We start from the raw sequence: 25,973 nt of genomic DNA, 5'->3' as shown, positions 1-25,973 counted from the left end.
GCGGTAAGGCAAGCAAGAGCAGCACCGTCGTGCAAATCTTTTTGCCCATGGCTCACTGTTCATTTGTTCCGATGGTGTCCCTTGCATGGGATAAAGTCTCTTGCATGGGACGACATTGCCGGTGAAAAGAAAGCGCACGTGGGGTTGAATTGGGGAGGTAAGTACGTTCTCCCCCACTCAATCACGGCTGACACGGTTCAAAGCCGCCCGAACCCCACCCCGTGATCGCGTACGCTACCGAGCGCTCGCCGAACACGGCGGGCCTTGCTCTGCGGGAACAAAGGAACGACACATTGGCTGACACAAACAGGCATTTATTGCTACAGAAACAATAACGCCAGCTAGCAACAAGGTACGCTAATGAATCGAGGTCGTCCGACTCACTAGCAAGGTTCCGAGCGAATGTTCGCCCGCGCTAGGGCAAGGGATATATACTCCGAAGGCCGGACGGGACGAGTACGGGAGCCTGTCTCCCCGTCGCTTCCTCGCCCCACCGGCGAAGAGCGGAGCCCCGAGCGACGCGTCCACGATCCCGACGGCCGACGATCCCAGCCGAAGCCCCCTCTCCCGCGCGCGGGCTTTGGCAGTCTCGCGCGCAGCGATGCTGGCGCCCTCTCTTCCCAGTTAATGTAACTGACAAGGGAATGCGCTCAGCCTCAAGGTGAGACTGCCGCTGCACGGTGCCTCGCGGGAAAGCAAACTCAGGGGGCTGCAGGGCAGGTCCCCACATCCCCCCAACCTTAAATAGACCCACGCGCCTTAAAGTACATGCTATGGAGGAGTCTCCTGGTCTTCGTGTCTTTGACGCAGGTCTTGCAGCGGAGGTCACGCCGACAGCGTCCACGCAGACTTTCCGCGGTATTCCGAAGGCGGCGTGAAGGTCTCCGCTGGGACGACTCGCATGGCCCGCGGACTACCGTGTCCGCAGGCCCGCGAATCGAAGGCTGGTGGGAAAACTGCAGGCCAGGATCCTGCAGTAGTCGCCAGGGCAGCAGCAGCCGGAGGTGACTGCTGACTGGTCTCGCCACAGCTGCCCCGGATGGATGCGGCGAACAGGATACAGGCCGCTCCGTCGCAGCAGGTGGCAGCGAGACGATGTGCACCGGACAGCAAGCCTGGGTGGCTCCACCGAATCTGCAAAATTGCCGAAACGCTCTCGGCGTGCCTTTAACGTAGGTCACGGGAGGGGAAACGGCATCCGCAAGGGCCTCGTGGCGCAATGCCTAACTCGCTAGCAAAACGTGTCGGCGGCAGTGCAAACGCAAAGTTCGAGTGAACAAAGCCCTTTCTTGAGTTGAACGAGACTGCTCAGTTCGTGCGAGGTTACAAAAAAAAAAAAAACGGGCGCGCAGCAAAGTGCGCCCCCTCTCAACGACACGGTCCTGTGGTCGTGTCTCTTTTAACGTGGTGCAGGCAGCTCCGAAAAGTCTCAAGCCTAACTACCACTCCGACAACGACCGTGACCACAACAAAGACCCGAAACGGGTTATGTGCGCGCAGCCACGAGGAGACATCAGCTTTGTGGGGTGGTCCTACCCCGCTCACTGCACAAAGCAGCTTCTGAGCGGTCGGCGCCCACCGTATCGGACGGTGTCGGAGCGCCCGGTGCCGAGCTGCAATACCAGCGAGCTCGTAGCGGCACCCGTGGCCCCAGGCCACCTGGCTCCCGGAGCCGCGACTCCCAGAGTCGAAAAAGAGACAGTAGAGAAAATATATACAGAAACTCGGACCACCCACGCGGCTTCCGTACTCACTCACTTCGGGCTCGGCGACTCCGCGGGCGCTAGGCCTCGCGCTCCCTCGATGCGGACCAAGTGATTCTCAGGAAGAAACTCCAGGGAAAAAAATGTGCTGAGCATGTCGAAAAGTTCAAACATGCTGCAGCACAATACACCTCGCACTCAAGAAAGCATGCCGCAGGTCCTAGCAATCAAAATTCACTCTAGGCCTAGCACTTGTCAAGTCCGGACAAAGAGCGTTCCTCGAACCGAACCGACAGTCATCCAATGTTCCAAGAGCAGGCCCCACGTTGGGCGCCAGACGTGGGGTTGAATTGGGGAGATAAGTACGTTCTCCCCCACTCAATCACGGCTAACACGGTTCAAAGCCGCCCGAACCCCACCCCGTGATCGCGTACGCTACCGAGCGCTCGCCGACCACGGCGGGCCTTGCTCTGCGGGAACAAAGGAACGACACATTGGCTGACACAAACAGGCATTTATTGCTACAGAAACAATAACGCCAGCTAGCAACAAGGTACGCTAATGAATCGAGGTCGTCCGACTCACCAGCAAGGTTCCGAGCGAATGTTCGCCCGCGCTAGGGCAAGGGATATATACTCCGAAGTCCGGACGGGACGAGTACGGGAGCCTGTCTCCCCGTCGCTTCCTCGCCCAGCCGGCGAAGAGCGGAGCCCCGAGTGACGCGTCCGCTCAGGCCGACGATCCCAGCCGAAGCCCCCTCTCCCACGCGCGGGCTTTGGCAGTCTCGCGCGCAGCGATGCTGGCGCCCTCTCTTGCCAGTTAATGTAACTGACAAGGGAATGCGCTCAGCCTCGAGGTGAGACTGCCGCTGCACGGTGCCTCGCGGGAAAGCAAACTCAGGGGACTGCAGGGCAGGTCCCCACAACGGCTATCGATTTGGAGACGAAGTGCCGTATTGTGAAGGACTAAAAGATGATAAGAAGGTGTGTGACTTGGTTAAGAAGTACGCACTATTGCAACCAACGGTGTCGATGATTGTCCGCTCCACCGAGAAGTGCGACAAAGAAAAGTGCTCGCTTGACAGTGGGCGCAAACGCGTTCGACAAGGTGTCTATAAGGAGGTGGAAGAGGATCTTTACGAGTGCTTTCTTGGTGCTCGTGCCTAGAACTTGCCTATCACAGGGCCAATTCTGGTCAGAAAGGCCTTCGAAGCAGTTTGCCCTGTTGATTAACAATGTGGGCTTCCAGCCAGACGGCGGCTGGATACAGCACTTCAAAGAGATGCATGGCATTGTCTACAAGGCCGTCACCGGCGAGGGAGCTTTGCTTGACGTGGAGGCAAAGGAGAAGCAGCTGCAGGAAATGCCGCCCCGCATCCTCGACAACTACATTGACGCCGACGTATACAATGGCGACGAAACGGGGCTGTTTTTCCAGATGTTGCCCTCCAAGATGCATGCACTAAAAGGAGACACATTCAAGGGCGGCAAAAACTGCAAGCTGCACCTCACTGTGTTTTTGTCAGCCAACATGGAGGGGAGCGACAAGTGCCCCGCATCTGTCATTGGGAAGTAAAAAAATCCCCGCTGCTTCCGCGGTGCTGCCAGGATACCAGTACGCTACCGTAACAATCGCAAGGCATGGATGACGTGAGAACTTTTTCGCTAGTGACTCTTGGAGTTTGATCAGCGCATCGAGCAATCGAAGAGGAAGGTGGCGCTCGTCCTGGATAATTGTAGTGCCCACCACTCCATGCCCAAGCTCTCAAACGTGGAAGTTTTTTTCCTGCCTCCGAACACAACAGCAGGCTTGCAGCTCATAGATGCCGGCGTGATCGCCAATTTTAAGGTGATGTATCGTCGCCGCGTCCTAGCAAGTTAGTATTGTTGATGGACATGGCCGCGCGGACAAGAAGGAGGGAGCGACCAGACTTGAAAATCAATCCGCTGATGGCCGTGCAGTTTATATTTGGTGCATGGTCCAAAGTTGGAGCTTCTACGGTGCGGAACTGCTTTAGGAAAGCATGCTTTGTCCGAAGCAGGAGTGACTTAGACGAAGCCTGCGAAGTTCCCACCGACGAAGTGATGCCAGAACTTTGGCCCGCAGTCGATGAAGATGCTTCACGACTCGAAGAGTTTCTGCATGCGGACAACACATTAGTAACATCAGAACTCCTCACCGATGAGGCGATCATCACGAACGTGCTTGAATCGGGCAGTGACGACGACACTGACGGCTACGACAGCAGCGATGACGCGGTAGGGCAGGCTGCGTCAACGTTGTCCTCGCAGGAGGCCCTGCAGTTGATTCAGTCCCTCCAGGGCTTCGTTTTCGCGAGGGACCTTCGCTGCACTACGTGGAGTACCTGGATGCCAGGGAGAAGGATGTCGGCAAGCTTCGCGTGAGGCAAGCGAAGCTGCCGGACATCGGGTTTTCTCGTGCAAGCCAGAGAGAAATACGTAGCGAGATGCTTGTGGCGATTTCACCCCAGCGTTTCTTCGGGATTTCTCAAGCTGAGAGGGGGCTGCGGCGACCTTCTCATATTTTTTACAAGGCCCCTTTTGGGGCCACCAAAATGATGCCTCGGCGGAGCTCGCACGTCATTTGCTGTCCATGACCCCTCTTTGCAGTTGTTAATACTTTTTTTCTTGTAACCCGTTTATAACAATTATCGGTTATAACGATAGATTTTTTGTGGCACTTGAATACTGTTATAGGTGGACTCGACTGTAATGAAAATACCACGACACTTGCAGGGCACAACGGTACACACAATAAGGTTGAGAACTACTACACGATAATAAATAAGGAGCGCTTCCCCTCTTACGTGTTGTGTGTGTCTCATGCCGTCCATGCACTTTAGTTTCTCACTGTTTTTTCATCGGTTATAGCACTTACACCATAGGATGTAATGACAGCACTGTTTCAGTGTACAAGCGTCGAGCTGTGCAGTCATGCCGCATGCTGATGACACGAATGCCAGGCACTTCCTTAATCAGTAACTTCTGAGTGCTGCCTTCAGTGCCAGAACCTTTCTTTTTTTTTTTCTTCTACCTCGCGGAACTTGTCTATGGTGAAGATTTTCCGACTTCACCACCTGTTCATCAGGATTTGCATTTATACCTGCAAAGATATTTGAACCACCTGTTTCCGTCAGGATTCTCCAGGGTCAGTGACAGAGGCTGCAGCTTGTAGCCATTCACAACGCAGCTAACACGTTGTTGACAGCAGCCTTCACAATTATTAGACTACCTGCGGATAGCTCTTTTGATTGTCAAACTTCACACACCTTCCATGTTTATCGTGTATAGCTTGATGTCGCTAATCCATAAAGGGCAGCCTCACACTCTCCAGATCACCAAGTGTCAGTGCAGATGTAATACTGGTCTCCGCTGAGCAGGAAAGTGGCACCAAATCATTTGAATGAGTGTATACTAACGGTGCTTGCTTGAAGACTGCGTAGTGATACTGTTGATGTTCGGATCTCTGGACGTATAATTCTGCATGAAAGCCCACTTTCTGGGTGACTATCGGCTGCATTGCATGTTTATTGGTTCTGAGATTCACTTTGAAAGAGTGCGGAGTCCCCACGAGGAATTCGCACCTATTGCCAGTTTGCGATGTGCTTGCAGTCCTTGATAATACCATCCTCAAAATGATGCTCACGTAAGTTAGACGTGCCAGACAGCTGTTCTTGCAACGCAGTATCTGCTCCCACTTATTAAAGTGGCTGTCATCGTGAGGCGGAGTGAAAAAATGATGATCGGTGGAGTCATTTAAGTTGCCACTTGTGCAGCCGGGCACAAAGCAGGATCGCATGTGTAATACTCGCTTGGAGTCACCAAGTGCACAGATTTCACCACAAAGAGGCTTCCACACTTACTACGAGCACTTTTCACGCAAAAACCAGCTTGAAAATCCGACTAGTCTGTCGTAACTGCAGTGAGCGAAACTTTCGCGACAGCAGGTGATGTACAAAAGACTGACTGCAGCGCCTCTAGTTATCGCGACCGCCACTTTAGCCACCTTCCGAGCAGAGCTGCAAAAGTAAAATTGTCTAAGAACGTTGTTGCAGTGCACATATATTAGTGTAAGAAGCGATATGAACACAGCGACTGCCGTGAAACAAGCAAGCAGGGGGAGAAATATGGAACCGGAAGTAGCGGTAGAACACGACTTTCCCCTGATCCCCTGCGCTAAATCTAGAAACGCACCTCATCCATATGGTCTGAGCATTAGACATGTGCTACCTTGAACCAGGTGCTGCCGCTAGATGTCACTTTGCGCCCTGTACGAGAGCAGACGATGCACCAATCCGTGCGTCACATCTTTTGGGGCCCATGTGACCAGGCTGGTTGCTGCTCTTCCCCGATGTCGTAGCAACACCCTGGCACCCAGAAACCGAAATTGATCAATATAAATAATAGTTATAAATTATTTACCGCGCATATATGAATTGTGTAACGCATATCACGCGTCCTGGGGCAACACGCAAGGTTTGAAACAACAGAACACGCCGACCAAAAATTTGATGTCTCGACCCCTTTAAGCCATTTCCTAAAAATCAACAGTCTACCTTGTCAACGCCAATGAACCAACCCAATGAACGCCAGCGGCCTATTGCTCCAGTGCCGCATTTCTGGCACAAGGTTGTCACGGTAACGCATGCAGGGCGCCTCTCCTGTCACTACTGCCACATAGCTCAAAGCATGCCTGAGGTGTTCACTGACCCAGGAAGCCAGTTATGTGCCTTCCCTTTCCTCAAAATCAATGGTCTACAGCGTAATCAACCCCAATGAACACAATGAACGCCGGTGGCCTATTAGAGCAAGAGCACTCATACGATCTTGATACAATTGTCAGAGCCGAGCAAAAAGTGGCTGTGGCTCAACTTAGCTGAGCCAAGATATACAGAGCGAAAGCTCTGTTAAGCATGGTTTGACAAGCTTTAGCTTTTTTCATCTTTATTGTTCCAAGACTTCAGCAAGAGCAAATCACGTGATGCATCACGTGCCACAAGTGTAACAGCAAGCGTTCACAGCGGCAGATGTGACTGCCAAGCGCGCAGCTGTGGCGAAGAGGGGCGAAGATGAAGATCGAGGCACCTGCCATGCGCGATTTTGCACATGCGTGCGCCTCCTGTTAGAGGCCAAATCTAAGAGCCAGATGAACTTCAGGCTCAGCGTGGGAGGAATAGAGCTTTTTGTTCTAAAATCTTAATTCTGCACCTTGCTTGTGGATAGCTCGTTGACATCGTAACAGTGACGCCAAACAGCAAGAATTTGGCCTGGGCCACTCCCAAAATTTCACCCTGGCTGATTTGAATCAAAATCGATGTCCAACCATAATTATCCATGCCCAACACGATGGCTACCTCCAAATATGGCCCGGGTGATCCCCGAAATTTGACCGTGCCGTCGTGGAAGGCTCTGGAATAATTTCGACCACCTGGGGATCTACGGCATCTCTCGTAGCCTGAGTCGCTTTGGGACGTTAAACCCCCACAAACCAAACCTTGGGATGTTTAACGTGCACTGACATAGCACAGCGCATGGGTGCCTTTGCGTATTGCCTACATCGAAACGCAGCTGCTGCCGCAGTGTTCGACCACAGGAACTCTGGCTCAGTAGCTCAGCCCAACACGATGGCAATCTCCAAATTTGGCTCGGGCCGTTGCCAAATTTTGGCCCAGGCCACCCCCGAAATTTGACCTTGACCGCTTTGAACCAAAATCGATCTCCAACCATAATTGAGTGTGCCCAACACGATGGCAACCTCCAATCCGACCCGAGTTATTTCCAAAAATATGGCCCGAGCCACCCCCGAAATTTGACCTCGGCTGATTTGGACCAAAATCAATGTCCAACCATAATTGGGCACGACCGATACAATGGCGACCTCCAATTTGACCCGGGTTATTTCCAAAAATTTGGTCCAAACCACATTACAGCTTTAAGATTTGTACCATCTCGTTGCTATGATGTCACTTGGGGCGTCACCATTTACATCACCGCGCTTTTGCACATCACAGCGGAGTTAAAGGGGCTCTGAAAAACCTTCCAAGGAGAGCACATCAACTCGCTCAATCATTACGTTGTATTGTCACGAAAATCTGAGCCAAATAGTACATGTCTACATGCAGCAGAGGACCCACAATCAAGAGTGAAAGTTGCCGAGCACTCTCCTCTGTCGCTCGCACCTGCGTATACAATTTGAGAGATGGCCATTGGTTAGACTCTTTCAGATGTCAGGCAGCTACCGTGGCCACAGCCAATAAGGCGCGTAGCTCCGGCGGGTCAGAAAGCTCCGCTTCCGGAGTGCCGACCTTTCGGCATGCAAAGAGTGATGAGAGATGAGGGAAAGGTGCGGAGACGCTCAAATTCAAATTTTGAAAACGGATAACTCAGCTTCCACAAAGCGCATTAAAAAATTCTTGCTGGACAATATTCATGAAGCGGCATGCTTTAAATCCCAGCCATAGCACAACTCTATTAGAGCCTCTTTCAGAGCCCCTTTAAACCCCAGGAAACTTTTGCTCCAATGCCGCGTTTCTGCCACAACATTGTAAACAATAACACGTGCAGCGCACATTGTTCTGTCAGTACTGTCGCGCACCTCAAAGCGCGACTAAGGTGTCCACTGACCCAGAGAGCCAGTTATGAGCATTTCCTTCCCTTTTGCGACTATCTCAGAACTTTACACTTTTTGTCCGCCTACGAATATCTCAGAGGCTTCATGTCCACCTACAGATTTCACAGGTAGGTAGTGCTTTTAATGCAGGAATGCATTTAATGGCTACATTTTCAACTCCCATTGTCCGTCACGGTTCCATCCACCAAGGCTACAGGACTTCAATACGTGCCCTAGTGAGGCTCAAAGGAGTTTCAAAAATTCTCGTGTGTCCTTATATTACTTCAAATATCATCAAGAAAAGCAGTACTAACTGCAAAAGGTTTTTTAATTATTACCTACAATAACCTAAAACATCTCTCGGTTTTGAGGAAAGGGAAAGCACATAGCTAGTTCACTTTGTCAGTGGACACCTCAAGCGCACCATGAACGCTTCTCTCATCATCTGCAGCAACTTTAACGTCGATGATAAGAAATCACAGTGGTTGCCAGTGTTCATGCGCGAGCTACTCGGGGTCACAACTGCTAATGACTTATGCGGACATCACTGTATATCTGCGCCTCAGTAGGCAGACGTTCCCAGGGCTCGCCAAGGGCCTGGATAGAACTGAGGAACGACACCTAAGAAGGCTGCAAACGGGGTCGTTTCTAAGCCCCGCGATTTTAAAACATGCAGACCTGACTTTTTCGGGGTACTGTAAGTTTTGTGACACGTGGGCATATCATATGGTATGGGCCTGCCAGAAAAATCCGGAAAGAGAATAAATCAGCCAGCAAGACATGGCAGCGTCTACTGCCAATGGTGTCCCGGAATAAGGGCAAGGGAGCGGTGAAACCCTCACTATCTCCTGAACCCATCTCAGTGCATCCAATAATGTTTTTACCACCACCACCACCGCCACTTCAAGCCACTATCAAAAGTTCATCTTGCACTGGTTACATCGACGTGTCATCTTTGCACGACACGTCGATGTAACCAGCATGTCTTAATTCACTTACCATATGCCGTTACTCGCTGTCCTGCGCGACAGCACAGAGCACACGCATGATTAAAGGAGTATAGACACCTAACTCTTTGGTGCATGTTTTCTTGTTTGTAATGATGTGCAAGGCATTATTATACATGGATTACCACTTGGCATTCTCCTACGACTGCTAAATAATTTATAATCAAATTTCTTTCTCATGCTGTTTCGGTTTCAACAGCCGAAAGATGACTGCAACGTCAAAGAGAAATTATACGTCACATGAGGCATGAAAAAACTGCAATTGCTGCTTCCTCATTCATTGTCATTCCGGCTCTTGAGGAAGGCTGGCTTCAGCACTGTAGTGAATCCAAATGATGAAGCAGCGATTACATCGACGTTTTTAGATGCCTCACATGACATGAAACCACTCTTTATGATGTCATAGCCATCATTCGGCTGTTGAAACCGAAACAGCACAACAGAAAAATATGATTATAAATTATTTAGCGGTCGTAAGTGAATACCACATGGTGATTCATGCTTAGTAGTGTCTTCCGCATCATTGTAGAGAAAAAAAACATGCAACCAAAATTAGGTGTCTGTACTACTTTAAAAGAAAGTTTCCTTACACAAAGTACTTTCGTTTATGGCAACAGAACACGCGTCAGCATGCATGCATTCCTGCAGTGGAATAAGCACAGATTGGACTGCTAATTTTTGCAAACGGATGGAAGTTGATGAAGACGCCATGCAATGCACAGTGCGAGAGTGTGGTAATTCAACAAGAGTCATGATCGGTTGCAGCGATAGCATACTGCTCTCTTGCAGTGGCCATTGAAACTGATCTGTTCGCGTTGAAGCGGCTTAAATTTTGAACCCAGTTGCGCCTTTATTTCTGAAGATATCTGAGAAGTATTGACGGCAAAAGATCGAGGCTTCAGAGACCCGTTGGCTTTTTCAGGATTGCTAGTGAAGCAGTGCTTTCGCACTGATAAAAATTACAGGACTGCACTCAAGTCTGCTTAAGAGCGGAAATGCGAAAGCCTTTCCCTTTCCTTTCTTTCTCCCTCCATTTTTCATTTTTATTTTCAATTTTTGTTTCCACTGTTTTTATTTTTAATCTTTTTATTTTCATTTTATTACATATATGTTGCTTATCAACGGTTGCTTAATCAACTTTTGATTGGCATACAACTTATGATTGACAGTTTATGCGGACAACTTCCGTGTACAACTTCCGTCCACGCCATTCATGAGCCAAGCAAGGCTTATGCCTTAAAATGATCAGCAACAAGGCAATCGTCATACCAAATGATGTGCGGCTTGGCTGGCTCGCTGATATGCGGAGCACATAGCCACCGTCACCGTGGGCTAGCGGCTAAGTTTCCAAAAAAGGAACTACGCGGCCGGACTCTGTCTCGACCTATCGACGGAAACCAGCCGACCGTCGACACGCCTGCCTTTGCGCACATGTCACAAGGGCGCGGGAGACAGTGGGGACGAACACCTAGACGATCGTCTATCGAACACGTACTATCATAGATATTACGTGTTCGACATAGAATTGCATGAGTGTATGGCGGGACTCCGAGGGCAGTCCGAATTAAAGAGGTTTTACTATATGTTGCAGACGACCCTGCTGGGGCACACAGAGTAAATGACACGGGCCAAGCTATGCATTGTACAGCAAGCCAAACAATACGTGAAAAAAAAAAAAAAAACGAAACCAGCGTGGGAGTTGGCCAGCATCATCATCATTACGCTACGCAGTTACAGCGAACTAGACTGGCAGTGCAGTGGGCAAGGGTCTCTGCAAGAAGTCAGCGGCGGTGCCTCTACCTGCCTGTGCCTGACACGCTGCTGATGTGACAAGCCCAAGATTGGTGACAGCGGCATAAAACGAAAGTGTGAGACGATTTTTGTTGACCAATGATGCACCACAACGTGGTCATGATCAAGGCGGTTGCATCGTGTACAAGGAAGTGTCGGGATGCAGCTCCGAGCACAGCGTGGAAGGAACAAGAAGTACAGCGTGGAAGTACAACGTGGAAGGAACAAGAAGCTGAGATCATCTGCCTTTGAAGCAGTTGAGGGATCAAACAAATTGAGTAGAATGGCGTACTCATTCTCCAATATACACTGCCGTCAAGCAGTTATGGCCAGCGCACTTATGTGTCATGCGGGGAAGCAAACTCGTGATGGAATCTTTCCCCGCTGCATGTATCGGCTTCCTAACCGGGAGCTAAATAAGTAGTCAGCATTGGTATCACCCTGTCCTTCACATTTGCCTGCAAGACCCGTTTAACAGGCGTCGCGGAAAAAGGCGAAGCTGACATGTTTGGTTGGTGTACCTACCTTAAAAACCGGAATATAGGTCGGCCTTTTTAAAAAAAAAACATGGCAAAAAGTCAACCCCCACCTTATATACCGGTCATTGGCAGAAAAACTACGGAAGTCTTGCAACAATGGGCAGCTGAAGTCAACAGCCTCCATCACCATCAGCAGCAGCGCGGCGTGGCGACGTTGTCGCACCGCCATTTCGCGTTTCCGTCGTTGCAAAGCTATTTTGTTCAAAGGCTGCTTTTTCACATTTTGTTTCAAAATGAGCGGAAGCCGACGGCAATTCACTGTCGTCTTCAAGAAAATCGCAATTGAGTACGCAGAAGCTCACGGCAACCTGGCGGCACAGCGAGAATTTAGAGTATCCAAAAAGAGCATTCAGTACTGGCGGAGGCAGAAGCTGAAGCTGCATATTACAACTTGCAGCAACCAGAAGAAAACATCATTTTGTGGGCGGACCACAGTGTATCCAGAATTGGAAGGAAAGGTTGCGCTGCGTGCAAGATCGCTGCCTGTGACTGCCAAATGCATCTACATAAAAGTGGTAGAGATCGCGCGTGCCTCTAGACTCACGAGGACGCAATTCAAGGGCTCGCCATCCTGGGTGTGGCGATTCATGAAGAAAAAGGGCTTTGTTCTACGGCGCCGTACTTCTGTGTGCCAGAAACAAACACACAGGTCGATGGGCACGCGATACTGTTAAAAAATTGGCCAGGTGTACATACGAGCAGCATTTAAATTAAAATAAATACTGTCACCATTGTGCAACCTGTTGAGTCACATTCGTTTCAAGGTAAAGGTGTCTTTCGGTACTCTATCCATTTAAAAACATTTTTTTCATTTTTAGAATTGGTTAGCTGGGGGGTCGACCTATATTCCGGTTTTTACGGTATATGTCCAGGACGCTGTTTAATTCTTGACCTACACGGTGACAAGATGCCTGCTAGCATGCGAAAGGTGACATCAATGTCAAATATGGCTGCAATGAAGCAGCCACTATAACGCAGAAACCGCGGACCCCTTCGTGCCATTACGGGGTTCAACCTGGTTGTAAACACCGTCATGACGAAATAGTATTGCCAAAAGTGACACACAACCCCTGGACCACCACATAAGGACAGGGGCCGACCTGTCTCTCATGCAATGGCACAATGTGATACATCCAGACAGGCCGCAAAATACCAGGAAGCCTGGAGTGGAACTGCAAGTGCCGCCGTTCTTGGTCCACTCGACGGCCCATCTGACAACCTGCGCACGTTTCTGCGGCACTTTATTAAAGTTTGGTAAAACACACCGCAGTGCATTGCAATAATGTGTTCCTGCTGGTTTAGCATGAACGCAGGGTCTGACTTTGTAGATTATACTCGCATATGGGCTGGGGAAGCCACATTTCTCTGTAACACAGACCTCTTGGTGGGCTGATTGGCAGGTCATCGCAGTTGTAATTAGTCAAGCTAGAAGTAAACAAACTTTCAAGACAAAGGTAACAAATTAGCAAGGCTAAGACGTAACTCGCCACTAGGCCTCGTGTGTTACATCTCGTCTTTGTTAAAGCCATGCTGCTTTGTCTTTTTAGACATTTAATGCACAATGAGGAAAATGCACCAGTGCAGACTGTCAGAGCTTGCAGAGCCGTTTTTCCAGCTCTTCCTTAAGCAAGCTCTCTTTGTGAATAAACCCCGTGTTAATTCGGTGGAGGCTGCAGGCCTGTACAATTAAAAGGGAATTCGGCTTTTAGCAAAATTGTTTGATTTCTTGATGCATTTAATAAAATTTTTTGATATTAGAAATTATTTTATGATCATTCTCACAAAATTTCACTGTCAAATCTCCAGAAGATCGTTTTCTAATATATGTATTTTCCTCTGAATTTTGTGAAAAGGCTACAGAGTTAAGAAAATGCAGCAGAAGGCTGGTTCACCATTCGCTGCGTTCCTACAGGTGTGCTAAAGTCAAGACATTCTTACAATCCTTTTTCACAAAGCACAAGCTTCAGTCTTGAATTTATACGATGCATGGTCCATCGAAATACCTATAGTGAAGAGGGAATTGCAGCAAAGGAATTTAAAATTTGCCAACTTGAAAAACAAAGAATGTCTTGACCTGCACTATGGTGCTAGGCGTGCAACAAAACAGAGTAAAAACAGATAAAGCAGCAAAAAGAAATCTGCTCATGAGGTGCGTATTTAGGTGAAAAACCGCATCGGAGGAAAACACCGATTGTTCGAGAGTTTCCCCACAATGCACAGCCATCGCAGTTCACGAAACAATTTTCTTAAAGAGTGCTTTCTGGCTGATTTTAGGAATGAAGCTTTGGCAGAGGCATACAGAGATACAATTACAGTAAAGCAGCTCGGACCAGCAAAGATTTTAATTATATCAGGGTGTTTACTATATTAGTTGTTGGTGATGACATGGCTCTCTGGCTGCTTACTAAGCATGATGTGTTGGTTTATAAAACTAAACACTCAGAAATATCTTACATCCTGCTTTTATCGTCCCTTCATGTAATAATTATTTTCAGTTATCTCATGTTATCATGTTTACCACATCATTTACATCTTGTGAAAGTACCCCATTTACACGAATACAACGTGGCTACAAAAATAAAGTCAGTTTGATTCCATGTGAAAACCCATGATCACGGCGTCGACTTCTGTGGCTTCAGTGTCATTTGAGAGGTAGTACCTAAGAAACGCACGCGACAAAGTCGAGCACAGCAGAACCGCCTACACAGTGCTGCTGTGCCTCCGCTTCTTGCCGTTGCTTCCCAGTGCTTCAAGCTGCCGTGCCATAAATGCACGCCCTTTTCTGCTCCTCGCTGCACTTTTACTGGCTTTTGTTCATCAGCGACCCGTGCCACTTTCTTTCTACGTTCAAAGCCAGCTTTACTTTTTCCGTGCGCGCCGCGCGCTTTGCCTCACGGCCTCAAGGTCTTCAAAAAGTTGCCTTCTCCTCGTGGCTCTTTGGTATAGTGGTGAAGCCACCTCAAAGAGCGCACATGGTATTTATTTGCCTCGCGATCTAAGACTTCGTGCGTGCCGCGATGCCATCATTCCGCGGGAAGCACATCGCCACGGCCAGACGACGCTCTTTACTGTAGCCGTTTGTTCGAAAAAAGTATTTACTGTAACCGAAAAAAAATGCACAGTCGTCTATGGAAGGCGAAATGGGACTGCAGCTTCACTTCGCTTATCAGTTTTTACTATAACCGAGTTTACTATAGCGGGGTTCTACTGTATTCTCAAAAAATCAATTTTTGGCCATTTTTGGAAGTTTTAAAGCAGCGCCCCTTTAAAGAATTTGTAGGCACTGTCGCATGCTGCTGAGCTAATTGAAAAATCCACACAGAACCTAGACAAAGGGGCAACAATAGAAGCAAGGTCGCAAGTAAAACATTGAAAGCAAATTTACAGCAGTCTGGTTTTATACAAACTTGAAAAGTAGTCAGGCGAGTGTGGAGCACGCTGTGCTTTGTTTTTCTTCTCTGCACAGGAGAGCTCACCCCGCTCTAAGGAAGCGAGCAGAGTCACCTACAACCATACGATGTATTGTTCCCTCACCACTGCGCTCGGTGGGCGTCCGACACTTGGGGCACGGCTTGGTGGTGGCCCGTACGGTCAGCCAGCTTGCTTCGTCCCACGTGCTGCTGCCCTGGGCTGCCATGCCAAATGATGGCCGCCAGGGTGAAGTCTACACACAAAGCATTTTTTATGCTTTTAGTACCTTTGTTTTGTACCCTTGGCGCATGCAACTGATCGTCTCTCCGAATAAATCCGTTGTTGCAGTTGCACTCGTCCCATCTTCTTACTGTGCACTACCCTGATGGCATCTTTGGCTAAACAGCATCCCAATATTGCCACTCATATCCTTGCATCCAGCATGCCAGCCCTGCTCGACCCAGAAGGCAACACTCACAGCTTGCTCCTTCTCCGTGCTGTCACAGGGTCCCAGATGGTGTCCCTGCAGACACTGCCGGCAGAAGACAAACTGCGAACGAGAATGCACTGGCACTCACCAACCATGGGCACCACTTGGAAGGGTGCAGCACAGAGGCCGACCAGCACAATGCACACTTCCACTCTTAAAGACGTCGGCCACTGACTGACTGTTTGGCCAAGTGTGGGGGCCGTTGATTGGCAGGGTGTACACAAAATGAAACAAGCAGCTTTCCCACTCAACCTTCTTTGCAATGTTGTGAAGAGCACAATGATGGCAGCCTCACCAGTTACAGTTAAGCCTGGGTGTAATGCAAGTTTTCGACCAGTTTTAGCATAAACACTCAAAATCACTGAGCAGAATGGAAGCCAGAATGAAAAATGCAGCAAAACCTCAGTAACTCATTACAGTGAAAGCTCGTTAATTCACAACTCGTTAATTCGAAATTTTGGATAATTCGAAATAGTCATCGTGGTCCGGTCCGCAATGCATAGAAGCCTATGCGCGTAACAGCTCTTTATTCACTCAAAAGTTGGCGCCGCCACCCATAATTCGAACTGTGCGCCGCCAAGCGCCGCTGTTGAAAACCATCGTTGGAAGCTTTCACGGCAGAACGATAGATGGCACAACCATCGGGGCGCCGCTAGGGTGCTGGAACAAGTACTAACCAGTCTTTCCTGCCGCGACTGCTTCGAGGAACGACGTTTTAGTGTTTTAGCCCTCGTTTTGCACGCCGCTTGCTGTGAGCTTGTGTCCGCGAGATGTGTTAAAGTGGGAAATACTGCGCCAAGAAGGTGAAGGAGAAAGTGGCGATTTTACGCGAGGTGGACGAACGGAAGGCCAGCAAAGTGGAAATAGCGAAAAAGCACGGGATTCCACCAAGCACGTTGTTGACCTACGTTCGAAATAGGAAGGCCATCGAGGATGCCTACGAAGCCAAAGATTTCGCCAGCAACAGAAAAAGGCTCCGATTAGCCAAGTATCCGGAAATTGAGACTGCTGTGATCACGTGGGTGAAGGAAATGAGAAGCGCAGACATTCCACTGAGCGGCCCAATTATCATGGCGAAGGCGGCCGATTTCGCCCTGCTCATGAATGTGGAAGATTTTGTCGCCTCCGAAGGATGGTTTCACCACTTTCGAGACAGACATAATCTTGTCTTCCGGGTGTAGTCCGGAGAAGCCAAAGAAGTGGATGCAGAAACTTGTGCCACGTCGCAAAGCGGTGCTCTGCAGCAGTACTTAGAAAGCTACTCGGCACAAGATATATTCAATGCTGATGAGACGGCTTTGATTTATAAGCTCCAGCCCAACAGAACAGTAACAACAGAACAGTAACATTTAAAGGGGACAGCTGCGCTGGCGGCAAGCGAAGCAAAGAGCGGATTACTGTTCTGGTCGCCGCTAATATGACCGGGACGGAGAAGGTCCCTCTTTTTGTTGTCGGAAAGGCACAGAAGCCTCGGTGTTTCAAGAACATTAGGACACTGCCGACAGATTACGCCGTCAACAGCAAGGCGTGGATGATGGGCGAATTGTTTAAAAAATGGCTCCTGAAATTCGATCGGAGGATGGAGCTAGGGAAGCGTCAAGTTCTCCTCATTGTGGATAACTGCTCGGCACACAAAGTCGACACCGAGCTGAAAGCCACAAGGCTAGTATTTTTGCCCGCCAAAATGACTGCGGCCTTGCAGCTAATGGATCAGGGGGTGATCAGAAACATTAAATGTTTCTATAGGTGCCACATGATCAAGCGCAAGATTTTGTGCACTGGAAAGACCAGCACCATCACATTGCTCACAGCAATGCACATGTTGGTGCATGCATGGGAGCAGGTCACGCCGTCCATAATTGCAAACTGCTTCCACCACTGTGGCTTTGCTGCCGGAAGTATGGAAGAAAGTGGTGACGATGGGAGTACAGAGCCTTTGCCTGCGGCTGTGCGTGCTGTGCTGCAGGACGTTAGTTTTGATGATTACGTTGAAGTAGGCATCGATGCAGCAGTGTGTGGTGCCTGAAGTGATGAGGACATTGTCGCTGAAATTGTTGGGGAGCAATCTGTCCCAGAAGAGGCAGAAGACGAGGACGACGACAAGGAGCAAGAGCCCGTGCGTCCGTCCGCAGCAGAAGTTATGGGAGCTCTGAATGTCGCGCACCTTTTCTTCAGCTTTGAAGAGGGGGAAGAAGACTCCCTGCGTCGCATTCGTGCGCCAGAAGACCGAGTGACTATGGTAGTCCTCAGAGAGAAGAAGCAGAAGATGATAACAGATTGTTTTGCTAAATAAATGTTTTTCGTGTCCTCCGGGCATCAAACGCGTCCATTTTTGCTCACTTTCATTAGTTCGAATTTTGGTTAATTCGAACTGGCCTGGCGGCCCCGTGGAATTTGAATTAACGAGCTTTTACTGTATAAAGAACAAAAACAGCAAAAAAAAAAGGACAGGACCGAGGCAGGCAAAAGCACTGGCAACAACACCCCCCTGTGTTAATTCAAAATCTTGGATAATAAGAATTCCTGCAGTCCCGTAACTACAAGTGGATGCAACAGTCTGTACCAGCCCAGTCAATTCTGCGGGAATGCCCAATCAGGGTTTCGCCACAAACCGGTACAGCGACGGCTCCTCGGAGCGGCGTCATAGAGTGACGCTGAGCTCAAAATGCAAAGTGCCCCAGCCAGTACTTCCAGCACAAACACCAGTTTACAGTGCAGCTTGCAGACCACCTAACGCATGCGTGCACTTCTCATGTGACTCAATCATTCTTGCTCCATGCACATGACTGCACGCAACACTGGTCTCCGCAGTTTCTTTTGGTAATATGTATGCCGTGATTAGAGCCTTAGGTTATTGGCATCTCTATTACGTACTTTAAGTACCGTTGCGTATAAGTCAACCTTTCCTCAGAAAAATGATCACATGAAATTGCGGGGTTGACCTAGGCACGGAGCAGCCGGCCTATTTGCAGAGTTCAAGTTAGTTTTCGATGGGCAGCGCCCGTTTGCTGGCACCTGTTGCCGGCAGGATGCATGGGGCTCCTGGCGTCAAAAAGTGTAGATTCGTACGCAGATCGGCTCCGCTAAAACTTCCAACTGTGCTCTGTTTACTTTAGACTCGTTTGTGCTGGCAGTCACTTCCTCTGACGAGCGGTAGTCAGCGTGAGAGCGAACTTCTAATAATCTATGTGGCCTGTGTTGCACCAGAACCCAATACTACACCCAATACTATAGAACTGTCAGTTAGTTGGGCCTCATGCCAGTTTGGAAGGCAGGGTACTGCGCCGTTTTTCCGCTTTTGAGCTCCACTGGCTTCAGACTGCTGTTCTTCTAATCCTATCGTTAAGCGCTGTTGCTGTGAAACTGCTAAACGAAGTGAGGTGTTGAAGGGGTGATGCGTCAACTTATATTTTCAGTTAATTCTTTTATGGCCAGTGAGAGCTATGAGTTGGGAGGCTAGACTTTCGCGTGGCAGTGCGTTCATGGAAGAAATTTTTTGCGTGGTCCCATTTTTTTTTTTTTGCTGGGCCAGTTAGTTAGCAAATCCAGTTAATTCAAATATTTTTCGCGGTTCCAATGACTTCAAATTAAGGAGCCTTTACCGTAAATGCAAACAAAGTGGCCTACCAAATGTTCACAGCAAACCCCCGTTACTTGAGGTTGTAAACATGGAGAGGCATTCCATGATTACATTGATAACGCGAGTGCGGCAGCAGCCACCACCGTCTCCGCTGTAGATAACACGATGAAAGCACATTGCCGCTAAGCATGGGGTGGGGAAAGTGGGGGAGGTGCAGGAGTCAGAAACACACGCCTATTTCTGCTTGCTAGTCGAAAAAAAAAATCTCATGGTCTGCCTGTCTGTTGTGGCCCTCAGACACTGACTCTTTGCCTTGCATTGCTAGCGCTCTCCGTCATCCCCGCTACTGCCGTGTCTGCTGTCGGCACCTGTACCACGCGAGCAATTGAGCAGCGGTGCTGGGTGCTGCTCAGCGCTCATCCGCGCCTTCTTTAGCTGCATTCGATTCAGTGCAGGTTCACGGCACCAATCCTGAAAAAGTGCCACTGGTGCCAACGCGGTGCAGAACCAGTTAGTTCCGTCGTGCAGGTGCAGTGTGTCAGCAGCGCCACACCTCATAGATACGGCAATTTTCAATTGAGCGCGTGCAGGCAGGTTTTGTCATCTGCTTGCCATGGAGGTGTTGAGTTCAAACGTGTATTTTTTGTGTGCAGTCGCTTTCGTGCCTAACGAGACTTGAGATGGCCATGGAGTTGGCCATGGTTGAAGATTATGAAATCACATAGCTCCTTGTTATGGAGTAGTTCCACCCTTCCCAAAGTGAATATGAGGAAACTGACTCCGTGCTGTCTTTTACCACAACTCACTTGCTTGGACTGACGGCAGTCGAATTTCGAAGTGCCATAAAAGCATGGTTGCAAGCTATTTCAATTACCAAGACTCTTCAGACACTCAGAGAGAAGTTCGAAGAACTTTCGGTGCACTTCAAGACCCCTGCATATTTTCCTACGCCTAGGGGAGGGCACCTGGAAATCACCACCGAGAACACTCCTCGCTCATTTAGCTCTTTATAAGCAGTGATAAAAAAAAAAACAGTCCCTTGGCAGCACCACAGGGCTTCCTTGCTGCTTCGCAGTAGCCCCGGCATCCCCGTAGCCGCAGCAGGCACAGGTACCGGCGCCGGTTGTAGCAAAACACGCTCAGATTCTCCCTGACCACAGTTTGCCAACAGCCCACACACCGTTGTTGCCCCGTAAGTTTCGTGTGAACTCGCATGCGCATGGACGGCCTGTCACAATTAACATGGCAGCTACAGCACAAAACACGGAAGGTTGCCTGCTGTCGGTAGCGTAGGTTTCAGCACCATTTTCTCGCAGAATGACATCGAACCTGTCGACGACAGCAAAAACATCCCCCAATTCACATTCAATATTTACGAGCTAACATGCGTCGCCTGCGTGTCGTCTGCTGAAAGCCGTCTGCCCGTGCACAACTTTTTTGCACCGCCTTGGTGGCTGGTGCCATGCTTCCTTGCACGAAAGCGGCACCAAGGCTGCACCCAAAACAATCGCGGACAGCGGTACAGAGAGCACTATGAATCGAGGGCTTTGGTGCAGTGCACCATGAACCAGCGCAGGTGATGCAGTGAACCACAGGTGAATCGAATGCAGCTTTTGTTATGTCCTGTTGTTATAAGCTGCAAAAGTGGAAGTTATGTAGACTCCTGCATTTGACGCAGTGAGGCGCCAGTGATACCACGGCCCTGTGTGCTTATTGCGATCGTAGATGTTCTTCTCATGGGGTTTCCTGTTTTATCGTCAAGAAACTTTTGCATGATTCCGCCGAATAACAAGTAATGCAACAATAGTTAATGGTCGGAATGGCAAGTTAGTTTATGCAGTTGACAGCCGTTAATACGAAGTTCACGGGGACCGCAAAAAAAACTTCGAATTAAACGGGCTTCCAATGAAGCACAAAACTCTAAAGCAGCATCTTTATTAGTCGCGAGTCAAGTTTCTAAAAAAAATAGTCGGTCATCATCAAACCGCACTGCTGAAAGCAAGTTCTGCAAGCTGTAATGTGCCATAACACTTCTTCCACGTTATCTTCAATGGCAAGTAAGAGCTCCGCGAGAGCAAGCTCACAGCCGCATTGGTTGCGGCTCGTCTTCAATGTCATCGTTGCTTTCCTGACCTGGTTCAGCGCGGGGTCGAACAGTCTCCATAATCCCGCTGCCCGTAAGCCCACCACACATTTCGACTGCAGCACTTATGGCACCGTATTCTTCAAAGCGGATGTCACCGAGAGTTTTGCCAAAATCTGTGCCATCAGCCTCAATTGGTCCCGCTTCCCCCGATGAACTAGCAGAGGCATCTTCTGAAGCAGTTATCACAAAACCGCATGCTGCATGCTTATTCTTTATAAAGCTGGGAAGCGTGTTTAGCTTGATCCCGTATTTCTGCGCAATGTCATGCTTGGCGGCGTCTCCCTTTTCTACTTCTTTCAAAATATCAACTTTCGTCAGCAGGTCGAGCGTGCAATAAGAGCCACGAGTTGCGACTGCAGTCGAAATCCGAAGCGTGGAATTATTCACGAAACAAGCAAGTCAATGCGCTACTGACACTGACATTGTAACAAAGACACTCAGTGAAAGTGACACGGCTTGCCTGCCTCACTGTTGCGACGCACACAATGCGCGCTTCGAGCCTAATTTCGCACAATCTCGCCGCTTTCACTATGTAGTGCTGCAGGCATCTATGGCAGCTGTAGCAAATAATGATCTCGCCACATCGAAAGCTGCAGCACTGCAGATTTGCTGTGGCATTTGGAAAATTGCGCATTCGGTTAAAAAATGACGGTCGCCTTGAGCCTCTTCCAATTCCAATTTCAATTATTGGACGATTCTTTCTACAGGATTATATGCAAAACTGACGGCATCAACAGTTCCCTTCTAATTAACCAAAAATTCCAATTAGGCAGCTTCAAATTATCGGGAGTCTGCTGTACTGTTACATGTTGGCAAGCCGAAGAATAAGGCGTGCTGACAGATGATGATGATGAGGTGATTTTAATGGCCTGGCGCGAGCGCTTGGTGTGGCACTGCTGCCCACTTCGTCTTCTAGTGCGTGACAATATCAAGGTCGAACATGGCAACACCTTCGCTACATGGAGTTCACAAATACCCACGCTTCAATGGGGTGGCTTTGGGGAATTGAGAAACTTCGTAGCTTTGAGGAATTTGCTACACAGAGGTTCATTACATCCATGAATAACTGTGTTTCTCCGCTACTGATGCAGAGATACAAAAGCAGACTCCAAGACAAGGCACGCATAGTAGCAGGGAGCAGCCGAGAGTCATGTGGGTGAATATAACATGGCTGCAGTTCAAGCGTAATTGGGAGATGGTTGATGATGACAGCGAAGGCGATGGAAACTGCCGCTCACCCCACACTGGCACGTGACTCGGCTACAACCCTGGTCGGAGGACAGCAGCAGGCCCTGGCCGCAGCCGGGTCGTGGGCACAGCACCCCACCCGCCTGCAGGACCCACTCCTCAGCCGCAAAGCGCTGGTACCGCTGGTACTGCAATAAGGCAAAGTACCACCTTGGGGCTCCACCGTTTCACAGTCAGGCAACCTAAGAATCTACCAGTTAATCTCGTTGAATATGGCATACTCTCTGTGTACCAGCATGGTTTTAGAAAAGGTCTTTCAACAGTTACACAGTTAGTCACAACAGTTCATGATTTTTTTAGTATTCTCTATAAGTCTGGCCAGTGTCACGTTTTGTTTTTGGATTTTTGTAAGGCATTCGATAAAGTACCCCATGAGAAATTGTTGTTTCAGTTGCAGCAACTCGGCCTTCTGTCTGACATAGTTGGATTTCTGCCTACCTTAGAGACAGGCTGCAATTTATTCAAGTTGAAAATTATTCATCCAGCTCTGGAGTTCCCCAGGGAGGTGTGTTTGGTCCATTGTTAAATTTTGATTCATATAAATAACTTTATAGATGTATTATCAGGCGATATTTCAGTCAGATTATTTGCAGACGACTGCATTGTTTTTAAAAAGGTCTCATGCACGGAAGACCATGCTTCTCTGAAGGCGTTTCTTGGAGCAATTGATGGCTTGTGTGCAAAGTGGAGCATGGAACTGAACAGAGAAAAAAACTGTTCTTCTACATGCTACAATAAAGAAGCGTCCCAGCATATTTACTTATCACCTTGGTAGCCGTGTGATTTGTGAAGCTGAGAGGTATAAACTCTTAGAAGCAACCCTTACAAATTATTTATCAAGGTCCACACACACCTCGGATATCGGTGTTTCTGCTTTTCAAAAAGAAGCTAAAATATGCTCCCGTGAGTACAAAGCTTTTAGCATAAAATGCATGTATAAGATCTAAGTTGGAATATGCGTCAGTACTATGGGATCCCTAAACCAACCAAGAAAGACAGAAAAACTGGAATGTACACAGAGAAAGGCGGTAAGATTTATACATTGCAAATACAGAAGACTAGACTCTCCTTCTTTGCTTATTGCAAGAACATCAGGTTCCAAGGTTAGACATAAGGCGGAAAATAAGTCAACTTCTATTCCTTCATAAAATTCTGTCAGGAAAAATTCCACTAAACCGTCCGGATCACCTTCAGCAAGCTACTACCAGAAGAACAAGGCACACTACACAGCACACGCTAGCTCCAATTTTTGCAAAAACAAACTCTTATAAGAACAGTTTTTTTCCCTATAACAGTGAGGGAGTGGAATGAACTGCCACCAATCGTTTATGAGTCAAACAACTTCCCAAATGAACTGGAATGTTTTTTTACCCAAACAAAGGCGCCTTGAGTTGCATTGTGTTATTGAATGTTGTCATTTTTGTGAAGGTGACCAGAGTGAAAATTGTGTCAATTTTTGTCGTTTTTTGTTGTGTATTTGCTTTATACTCCAATATTCTTGTTGTAATGCCCCTCCTGCTAGGACCAAAACATTGGCCTGCAGTATGGTTAAACAAAATAAAATAGAGTAGATAGAGGGGGGCACCACAGAGACGACTCAAAGCGAACCTTTTGTTTCTCAATTGCACATGTCAGATCTTGAGACAGTTAATGAGATGAAAGCTGATCAATTCACATCACATCATGTGTCCAAATTCTTATGGAATAGCAAGTTTATTTTATCACGGTCCGATCTCATCGGAAGGATAGGGCACACAGGGCAAAAAGCTACCATAGGCAGCTTCGTGGAGCACCCACTGCCCCAGGCGCACACACCCACAGCAAAGGATTCAATTTGTCAGAAGCAACATTCTATCTGGAGCTCAGTGCTTAGATAACAAAGGCAACCACAATGATAAGTACAACAATTCGTTCTTACTTACACTGATTCTGCAGTGTCAATGCACATTCAAAAAATGATAATCTTCACTGAGGACTTAAGTGACATCTGACCACCTTAACTATGCATGAGACTAAGGCATAATTGTTAAAGTACACAGTGTCATCTGTGCTAACCCAAAAGTAAGAAAATGATCATATACTTTTAACCCCCCTTACAAGATATCAGCTCAGTTAATTTTGAATCTACAATATCACTGACTGTTTCGTGTGTAAAGACAATTTTTCTTGAAATAAGTACAGCATTCCCCACGACCCTTGTCTTCCTAGTTTTTGTACCTATGGAGAGGGAATAGGTTTGAATGTTAGAAGGAACAGTGTGCGAAATCAATGGGCTCTAAAATGAGGCATGGAAGCAACAAAGATCGTTTCTGTAGACTAAAGACTATGGGCAGACTATATTTCACTGTTGCCAGCCTGAGAAAATGTAACACATCACAGGCATGATAAGACATAAATGGTACGCTATAACCAAAACAATAGCTAGGCGGGTGAGTTGAAACACTTGTCGTGTGTTTTTCTACTCTTCGTCCTTGTTTTTCGCACTGTTATTTTTGGCTATAACTAGATTAGGTGGCAAAAATCGAGTTGAAGACAGTATTTTGTTTGCTTGTATTTTGATTGTTCAATGAATACCTCCCGTCGCTAGCCGCCGATTCCTGTAACTCTTTTTGAGTCGGCATCTGGTTTGGTTTATGGCTTATGGGGGTTTAACGTCCCAAAGTGACTAAGGCTATGAGAGATGCCGTAGTGAAGGGCTCCGGAAATTTCGACCACTTGGGGTTCTTTAACGTGCACCGACATCGCACAGTACACGGGCCTCTAGAATTTCACCTCCATCGAAATTCCACCGCCACGGCCGGGATCGAACCTGCGTCTTTCAGGCCAGCAGCCAAGCACCGTAACCACTCACATACCTGCCAACCTGAAGATTTCAAAATTCGTAAAACCTTTGCGACCGGGGTGGGGGGGGGGGGGGGCACTTTTTATTTAGTTTCTGTCGTGTCCGGAAGTTGTTGTCAATGCAGCAAAAGACGCGCGATAATTTCACACTGTTTATTTACTACTAAGAGGGTGCGACCAGCGTCGACCGAGGCGGAAGCCGAACTGCCGCCCGAAGGACAGAGGGGACGGCGCGGCGTCCACACGAGGGAGTGGCTTCCCAGAACAAGAGGGCGCGGGGGCCCACCGTGGGGGGGCATCTTGCGACGGCGCGCGAAGTGGGGCAAGTGGCCGTTAGAAAAGAACACTGGTGACACAGAACAGAACGAAAGAAGGGGACACAGCACAGGGGACACAACACTTCCTTCCCCCTTAGAAAGTTGCCTGGTAGCGTGCAGGGGGTCTGCGCGGATGCGTGGAGGCGCACTGGTTTTGTGCGCTCGGGGGAGAAGCACTTGTAGGCTGGCTGTTAGTCGCTGTGTCTTCTAGGTCTGCCCTGGGCGAAGTCTTTTCCTCCGGGGAGAGGTGCCAGGCTATGTGGTTAGACG

The 25,973-nt window shown here is 48.6% G+C and overlaps 1 protein-coding gene across 3 annotated transcripts in view; it reads right to left on the bottom strand.

Moving 5' to 3' along the window:
- The window catches only part of park (E3 ubiquitin-protein ligase parkin), an 83,398-nt gene that overhangs the window by 3,370 nt on the left and 54,055 nt on the right, over positions 1–25,973 (bottom strand). Inside the window, exons 7-11 of one of the 3 annotated variants that reach the window (XR_013306456.1) lie at positions 22,536–22,673; positions 15,560–15,631; positions 15,205–15,334; positions 5,954–6,090; positions 3,883–4,068 (exon numbers count right to left, since the gene is read on the bottom strand). Coding sequence is in view for 1 of the 3 variants with exons in the window: in XM_077628072.1 (XP_077484198.1) it covers positions 15,205–15,334; positions 15,560–15,631; positions 22,536–22,673 (340 nt within the window). In the remaining 2 variants the exon portion in view is untranslated. The remainder of the gene's footprint in view (positions 1–3,882; positions 4,069–5,953; positions 6,091–15,204; positions 15,335–15,559; positions 15,632–22,535; positions 22,674–25,973) is intronic. The other 2 variants (XR_013306455.1, XM_077628072.1) reach the window with 2 other exon arrangements.

The sequence above is a fragment of the Amblyomma americanum genome, chromosome 6, assembly GCF_052857255.1.
Source record: "Amblyomma americanum isolate KBUSLIRL-KWMA chromosome 6, ASM5285725v1, whole genome shotgun sequence".
Classification (NCBI taxonomy): Eukaryota; Metazoa; Arthropoda; class Arachnida; order Ixodida; family Ixodidae; genus Amblyomma; species Amblyomma americanum.
This window is presented reverse-complemented; position numbering and strand designations above follow the sequence as displayed.